Source organism: Lygodium microphyllum, chromosome 1 (assembly GCF_053477565.2).
Source record: "Lygodium microphyllum isolate KBCC chromosome 1, Lygodium_microphyllum_v1.1.10, whole genome shotgun sequence".
In the NCBI taxonomy this organism is placed as follows: Eukaryota; Viridiplantae; Streptophyta; class Polypodiopsida; order Schizaeales; family Lygodiaceae; genus Lygodium; species Lygodium microphyllum.
In genome coordinates, this window is record NC_141135.1 from 185,009,349 (window position 1) to 185,018,524 (window position 9,176).

Here is a 9,176-nt window from a genome sequence, read left to right on the forward strand (position 1 = left end):
CAAAGAAATAGAAGAACCCTATATATGGATCTCAAACCAAACTCAACTAACTAAGGTGGCATACTAACTGAGCCACGAACTAGAGTAGATAAGGATAGCTATCATGTGGCTATTATTCATGGGCGGTGTACCAACCGTGTCTGCAACTGACAAGTCGGTGACATAAATACACAAGGGTCACCCTGACGTATCACGAGTGGAGCTCGATATCTCAACACTCCCCCTCGAGCTCAATCCCAATTCCTATACACCAAGCAGGTCTCTGAACTTGCGCAACTTCTCTGCACCCAATGCCTTCGTGAATATGTCAGCTACCTGATCCTCTGTGCTGACATAAACTAGATCAATAAGACCTAGTAAAACCCTCTCTCGCACATAGTGATAATGCACCTCAATGTGCTTTGTTCTAGCATGATAGACTGGGTTATTTGCCAAGTGTATACTACTCATGTTGTCACAATAAATGACAACTGGCCCATCTGTAGACTGATGCATATCATAAAGTAGCTTATGCAACCAAGCTACCTCACATGCAGCCATTGCTGCACCCCTGTACTCAGCCTCTGTGCTCGACAAGGCAACTGTAGGCTGTTTCTTGCTGCTCCAAGTGACTGCAGCACTCCCAAAAGAGAACACATATCCACTGGTAGATCGCCTATCAGAAATACTACCAGCCCAATCAGCATCAGTGTATCCATGCAACTGTATCTGAACCCCAGTCTCATAAAATAGTCCATACTGCAATGTGGACTTCACATACCTGAGTATGCGTCTAGCCGCATCCAAATGTGGTTTCCTTGGAGCTTGCATAAACTGACTTACCAATCCAACAGCATAGCTCAAATCTGGCCTAGTAATAGTCATATAAATCAAACTTCCTACTATGCGTCTGTACATAGTAGGGTCTTCTAGAAGCTCACCTGCATCTATGCTCAGCTTCACATTCTGCTCCAAAGGAACTGAAATAGGCTTACAACCTGTCATCCCATATTTGGACAGCATGTCCAATCCATACTGCCTCTGCAAGAGCTGTATCCCACTTGGTGATCTAATCACCTCAATGCCCAAGAAATAACGCAGCTCTCCCAAATCCTTCATCTCAAACTTTTGCTTCAATAGCATTTTCACATGAAGGATATCTTCATCACTGTCACCTGTCATAATCAAATCATCAACATAAATGACAAGCAGCATAATACCTTTCTCTGTTTTTCTCACATAAAGTGAGAAATCTGCCTTGGAAATCTGAAAGTCAATAGTGACAAGATACTGCCCTATCTTGTCAGACCATGCTCTAGGTGCTTGCTTCAAGCCATACAAGGCTTTCTTCAACCTGCAAACAAACTCAGGATGAACAGCACGCACATAACCTGGTGGCTGCTCCATATAGACCTCTTCTTGCAAATCACCATGCAAGAAGGCATTCTTTACATCCATCTGATGCAAAGACCATCCCTTTGATGCAGCCATAGCAATGACTGCTCTTACGGTTGCCATCCTTGCAACCGGACTGAATGTTTCTTCATAATCAATGCCATATGTTTGTGCATACCCCTTGACTACTAATCTTGCCTTGTGTCTATTCACAGAACCATCTGCATTGTGCTTCACCTTATAAACCCACTTACAACCAATTGCATTCTTACCTTTAGGCAAAGGTACCAATTCCCATGTAGCATTTTCTTCCAAGGCATCCATTTCTTCATCCATGGCTTTCTCCCATTTTTCCTTTCCCATGGCTTCCTCAAAAGAAGTGGGTTCTGGTTCCTGTATCACTTTTACCATATATGAATAGTGAATGGCTGTAAATCCATCATATTTCAGCCTATCCACAGGATACCTAACTCTGGTTGACCTGCGCAAAGTAGGTTCACTCCCAGGTGCTCTCAAAACATCCCTGGTCTTCCTTACTCCAGGTGTAACAATAGAAGGAATACCCAACTCATCATCAATGCTCTGTTCTGAGCCACTGGATTCACCATCCACATAAGAGTGACCTGCATTCACATCAAACATGGGCTGATCAACCTTCTCTTTTCCTTTTCGTGATACCTGCATACCACTATCTGCATTGCTTTGAGAAGATTCTCCTGATCTCAATCTGCCTGTCCATGGCGAAGAATGTGAACCACTGCTAGAGGACGCTCCAGGTCCACTAATATTTTGTGACTGCTGTTGTGAATTCTGTGCAGCATTACCATTTTGTGCATCTACATCATCAATCACATTTACTGGTTTATACCAGCTACTCATCTCATCAAAAACAACATCTCTGCTCACTGTAAACTTACGAGTAGAAGGGTTATAGCATCTATACCCTTTTTGCTGCAGAGAGTAACCAATAAAGATGCACTTCTCAGCTTTTGGATCCAACTTGGATCTCAACTCATCTGGCACATGTACATAGGCAATGCGACCAAAAATTTTCAAATGAGAAATATCTGGTTTCCTACCGTATACCTCTCCTCTGGAGTCATTCCATGTATTGCTGCAGTGGGAGTCCTGTTCATTATGTAGACTGCTGTAGCAACTGCTTCAGCCCAATAAAAATCTGGCAAGTCTTTTTCATTGAGCATGGCACGAGATACCTCTCCAATATGCCTGTTTTTCCTTTTTGCAATTCCATTTTGTTGTGGGGTATGACTGCATGAATGTTGCTGCTTTATGCCATGCTCCTGCAGGAACCTTGCAAACTCATTTGAGAGGTATTCTCCCCCTCCATCTGACCTTAGGCATTTTATCTGCAGGCCTGTTTCTTTTTCAACCATAGCTTTAAGAGTTTTGAAATGCCCAAAAACTTCACTTTTCTTTTTCATAAAATACACCCAAACTTTTCTACTATAGTCATCAATAAAAGTGACAAAATAATGACAGCCTCCAAGAGATGCAGCTTTAGTAGTCCACACATCAGAGTGGATTAATTCCAATGGCTTCTCACTCTCTTGAACATGTCTAGGAAATGGTTTCCTTGCCTGTTTTCCAAACTGACAGGCTTCACATACCTTATGCATTTCTGCAACCTTGAATTTGGGTAATCCTGCAACAATATTTTGGGCCTGCATTGATTTAAGTCGCTGTACATTAACATGACCAATGCGTTTATGCCATATATCAATATCTGCAATTACACCGGTCCCATGTGCAAACATTGCTGCACTCAATTCAGACATGTCTGCATCCAATGTAAACATTCTGCCCTTCTTCTTTCCTTTTGCTATCAAGCGACCTTTATTTTTCATATCCTCAACAAAGCATCCATGAGGATTAAATCTGACCTGCAAGCCCTGCTCAACCATTTGACCAACAGAAACCAGATTCTTGGTGATATTCGGGACATGAAATACATCGGACAGGTATTTCTTTTTCCCATCCTGCATAGACAAAGGAATTTTTCCAATCTGCACAATAGGATGTGCAGTATCATCACAAGTCTCCACAAATCCTGGTTTTTCCATTTTCCTTGCATCCTCCATCCATTCTGCATGACCTGTCATGTGGTTTGATGCACCTGAGTCAACATACCACACATTGTTGCTTTCTTCTGCACTTGTCATAGAATTGTTCATGTGCTGCACCATAAACAAATGCTCATTTCTGTCATCACCCTGTCTACTAGAAGATGCATAATTTCCTTGTTGCAGTTTTCCATTCATGATGTCATTCTGCTTTTTATAGCAGTCTTTAGCCATATGATCCATTTTACCACAATAGTAGCATTCAACATTACTGTTTGCATTTTGGCCTCTTTGCCATCCACCACGACCTCTTTGGCTCCCCCTGCCTCTAGAGTTACCACGTCCTCCTCCATAGGACTAGTTTTCTTGAGTTTGCTACATATTCTGATTTCTACCACGGCCTCCAAAGCGGCCTCCTCTACCTCTGCCTCTACCTCTTCCAGCACTTGAGTAGAAGATAGCTTCTTTTGAAGTTCCTCCTGAAGAAGATGCACCACCATTTCTCTGCTCCTCAGAAATTAGAAGAGCAATCAACTCCTCAAAATCAGGAAATCTTTCACGAACTGAGATGGATGTCCGAAACTGTGCATAATCCTTTCCTAGACCATTCAAGGTCACAGAAACTAAATCATCATCTTCCACTGGCGACCCAATGGAAGCAAGTGCATCTACAATCTTCTTCACCTTCATGTGGTAGTCATTGATGCTCATATTTTCTCTTTGTACATTATGCAACTCTTGCTTGAGCTGTATTTTCCTGGCTTGAGTATTTGTGCTATACATTTTTGACAAAGTATCCCATGCCTCCTTTGGCGTACTTGCATCCTGAATATGCACAATCATAGAGTCTGAAATACTGATAGACAGCCAGTACATAACTTTCCTGGCTCTCTCATGCCATGCTTTAAATGCCTGCATTTGCTGTTGATTGGGAACATCAGGAAGAACTGGTTCTTCTTCATTTCCTACAACAAATTCCCAATATCCTTTTCCCATAAGGAAATTCGTCATTCTAAACTTCCATGCTTGGAAGTTGTTCTTGTCAAGCTTTTCAGTGACAATCTGTGAGAGAGAATCAGATGCCATTACAGAAAACACAGCTTCACCCTCACAAGGGCAAATCTGCAAAACTGGTGAAAGTGGTATTTGACCACACAGTCACTTCCTAGTGACGATTTTGCATCAACAGGCAACAAGGATGAATCTGTAACTCCCAATGTCTCTGCACACAAGCATACGATGCAATTTCTACAGTAACTTTTCACCGACCTGTAGAATAGTGGTCGCACAGCATAAAACTGGACCTTTTCCTGAGTGTGTGCAGAAAACTTTCACCTCCAAAACAGGCCCCGAAATGGCCTCAAATCAAAAAAACTGCCCTTTTGCTTCACTGCGAAGGGCGTCTCAACCTGAGACAATGCACTCCTGCAATTTTCGGCTGTGCTACCTGTAGAGATCTACTCCCAAAACAGAAAATGAAAGCAACACTGCTCCTCTTAGCAGACCACCGCGAGCTTGGCTTGCTTTCTTGAGCTCCTTACCACGAACAAGGCTCTGATACCATGTCAAGATTGTGGGAGAGAAGGAAGGAGTCTCACTTGTAGCTTTCTTGCTTGCACAATGGGGGAATACACACAAAGGTGGAGGCTGAAAACTGTTTTTCGCTTCTTAGTTGTGTAAGCCAAAAGAACTCTCATACAAAGAAATAGAAGAACCCTATATATGGGTCTCAAACCAAACTCAACTAACTAAGGTGGCATACTAACTGAGCCACGAACTAGTGTAGATAAGGATAGCTATCATGTAGCTATTATTCATGGGCGGTGTACCAACCGCGTCTGCAACTGACAAGTCGGTGACATAAATCCACAATGCGGTCACCCTGGCATATCACGAGTGGAGCTCGATATCTCAACAATTACTTGGTGTTGTGTTTGTGTGAGTTGTATATGTGGTATATATATATTCTTTATCTTTGTTGGATGGAGGTAAAGTTAAAGATGGATTGATGAAGAAGATGTTAGACTACAAGCTAGCAAAAGATGATGCTGATTCAAAGAAAACTCTTATATCCTTTATGACTTTGTGTTGCTAACAATTTTAAAAAAAAAGGAAATAATATCCAAAAGGGTGTTTTCTTTTCATTGTAGTATTATTAGAGATACAGGTGATAAGTTGGGGTCGTGGTGGAGTGATTGTTGAAGATACTAAAGAAGATCAAATTGAGCTCTTTACTAAACTTACATTCTTCTTTTCCTTAGGTCACGAGGACGCTTCCTTTTTAAGTGTGGGGATATGTTGAGAGTGGAAAAAGATTGAATTTTTGATTTATTTTTGTTGTTTTTGAGGTATGAATGGTTGATTTTTTATGGATTTAGAGTGATGTATGGTTGTTAATGGAAGTGTTTGAGAGTTTTTTGGGTAATATTGATTATGTTTTGGAAGTTTATGATGATTCTTAGTAGAAATATGAATCTCTGTGATGTTCTGATAGGTTTTGTTGAGGTTCTGATTGGTTTTTATACCTTCTGTTTAGCTTCTATTTTGTTCTGATTTTCTTCTGTATGAAGTATGGATTGATGATTAATGGAGGTTGAAATCTTTTGAAAACTTATTAAATAGTTTTTGATAGTTTGGAATGGTTTTAATATGAGTTATGAGGATTTGATGTTCTTTGATGACCTTCTGAAACCCTCTGTAAATCTTCTGTAGAGCCTCTGTCTATGTTTTGTCTCTATTCTGTTCCTATTCTGTTCTGCTCTGTAGATCTTTTGTAAGTGTTCTGTAGAATGTATGTGTGAATTTGGAAAAGTTTTCCAAATTTTAGAAAGGGTGAATCTAAGTTCAAAAGAGCTAAAACAAATGGAAGAAGCAGCTGCTGAAGACTGAAGAGAAGACTGGAGTGACAGAGACATGAGTGAGATATGAAGAGACACTGTAGTGGCTCTGGTGCCTCTTCGACACAGACATACCTCTTGGGAGGTGCATCCACGACCTAAGAAGGATTATTGAGAGTAATTATTGAGTATTTTAGTGAGGAGATGATGTATTATTGATATATATATATAGAGAGAGAGCCAAAGATAGCCAATTCTATCAAAACAGTGTATCAGTATATGAGAGATTGAGAGAGAAAACAATGAAGGCATTGAAGAAGAATACTATGTGATTGATTTCCATTAAAAAATGGTGTATTCTTTTATATTATTTGTTCTATTGATGGATTCTATAAAGATGTTGAAGATTATGATTTATTCTATCAAATCCGTGGGAGATATCTACTATGATGATGTGTGAAGATTTGTTGTTTTCCTTGTTTTGGTCATCAAAATAATGAAATAAAAGCTTGTTAATGTTACAAGATAGATTTTATTGCAGTAGAATCCCCTTTCCCTTGGTGTTCCTCTTGGGACTCCAAGCTCTATTAGGTCTTCTAGAAAAACATCTGTATATTCTTTTAGCCAAGATGGTTGATCCTTGGCTTCACTATCTTGCTCAGCCTTGTCGAGTTTAATTAGATTGACGGGTAATCCGTTCTTCAGTCCCTTTACTATTTGGAAGGCTTTAGCTAGCTGAACCTTAGGGTTTTGTGCTTCTCCTTGAGCGGTTACTTGTTCTTCCTTTGAGTTTTCGAATGTGATTTGGCCATTTCCACAATGGATATGGGCATTATTTGGAATTAACCAATCCATTCCTAGCAAACTCTCATAAGCCCAAAGGTTCATAATTCGGAAGTTCATTTTGGAAGAATTGCCACCCAAGATAAATTCTACCCTACTAGTTTGTTGTGTTGATCGAACTTCCTTGATGTTTGCTAATTCCATAAGCATTCTAGGTGCAAGAATAGTGCTTATGACTAGCCTTTTTGCACATTTTGGTGATACGAAAGAGTGGGTACGTCCAGAGTTGATAAAATGTGAAAGGGTTTAGATTTGGGTATCAAAGAAGCTCACATGTGGAGCTGATGCAAGGTCCCTACGAAATGGAGCAAAAGATATTGTGAACTTCCATATTGGAAAAAAGTAAAATCCTCTTCAATCCTCCACTAGTTTGCCTTGGCATGTATATATTGTGGAATGAAATCTAGAAACCTTTGATCTTATACATAATGTTTACAGAGATCCAATTACCATTGGGGTTGTTCTTCTAGATGCAGCACATGGAGTTGATGGAATGAAATGGGACTCTATAAAGTTTGGAAAGGTTGTATCCACTCTACTACCAATGACATGTGAACCTAAACTATTCATGTTGTTATCATTTCTTGATCAAAAGAAAATGGTAGCTTTGGAAAATGCTCTTGAAAGGATTTCTTGCAAGTATCACATGATAGTTGGTAGTGTTGACTTCCTACCAATGGATAGAACCTTTTCTTTTGGATCTATAGTTTCTTTTGTGCTTTTGATTTTAGTGACCATGGAAAAAATCTTCATCAATTTTGAGAAATATATAAACAAGATCAACAAGCCTTCCATTTTGGACTTTGAAGGTTTGAACAAGGAGTGCAATGATGAAGGCTTTCAAGAAGACCACAGGATTGGAAAGGTCATTTTGAGAAAGAAAATGAAAGTTATGGGGACTACAACCAAAGCATTCAATGATGCTCATGAGGCTATATTTGATGTATATACAAGTGGACTTACATCTAAGGTGCCATTGGTAAATCACATGAAGACTATTGAAGTGGTTTGCAATACTCAAGAGCAAAGAGAGGTTGAAGCACAATTGTGGAGACACCATGAGAGTGCCAAATAAAATACAAATTCCCAAGATGTTTCTCCCACTAAAGTTCAAGTTCTTGAAGTACCACTTGAGGGCATAGAAGAATCAAGTCAATATATAGCAAGTCTAATTATGAAAGAGAAATTAAAGGGGCTACTTCAAGTGTTTCAACTTGGTTTCTTCTCCTTTCATCAAGGAGGACACATTGATGTAAATTTGGTTTTTCCCTTGAGAAGTTACCTCCATTAGCATTTGCGATATTTTCTTTCTTTGGTGATATTGCTTAAAGAAACTATGTCTTTAGTTTTTTAAAATTTTTTGCAAAAGGTACCAAGCATGTTTGGTTAAAAAAGTCTATTTGAGTAAATCTTTTGCTAAAATAGTATTAAAGAGCTCATTAAAATTTATCATCCTTTGTAAGGATAACTTTTTAAAGGAGATATTGTAATCTAGTGTGTAAGAATACTTATCATACTGAAAAGTTTGAGCTATCTATATAAATTTTACTTAATTTTATTTTAAATATTATTTCAATTAAACTCTCATATGTATTGTGTAATGATCTTGTCATGTTAGTTTTGGTTAGATTTGTCCACAATGGGTCAAATCTCTTATCTCTTATAATCTCTTTTACTATATCACTAGCGTATGTCTATGCATGTACCTTACGATAAGAGAGTCAACATTATATTCCATGCCCTAAAAAAATATCATTGCAATTCCCAAAGGAGCTTTACCTCTCTAGCAAATATTACAATAAAGATTTCACCTTGGATGTATCTTTTGAGATGTGTATATGGAATATTAAGATAAAATGCTTGTTACAATTCATAAGTTTAAATATCTATGGGATATAACTAGCTCAAAAATAGAATGTTAGTCCTGAAGAAGAAACTATGAAAACTTTATCGAAATAGAGTATAGCTTATATTAATTAAATTGTCATGTGTCACTTATACATGATAGTAGTTTTGGTCACATGGTCAAATGTATCATGTT

The 9,176-nt window shown here is 38.8% G+C and overlaps 1 protein-coding gene across 1 annotated transcript; it reads left to right on the forward strand.

Moving 5' to 3' along the window:
* Positions 1–7,733: 7,733 nt before the first annotated feature.
* Positions 7,734–8,210, forward strand: LOC148042070 (uncharacterized). The gene has a single exon (XM_087662636.1). The coding sequence runs from the start codon at positions 7,734–7,736 to the stop codon at positions 8,208–8,210; it is 477 nt and encodes a 158-aa protein (XP_087518762.1).
* The last annotated feature ends 966 nt before the right edge of the window (positions 8,211–9,176 follow it).

Excerpts from the sequence above, each read along its gene's own strand:
- LOC148042070 (XM_087662636.1), top strand. The coding sequence starts at position 7,734 with ATGGTAGCTTTGGAAAATGCTCTTGAAAGGATTTCTTGCAAGTATCAC.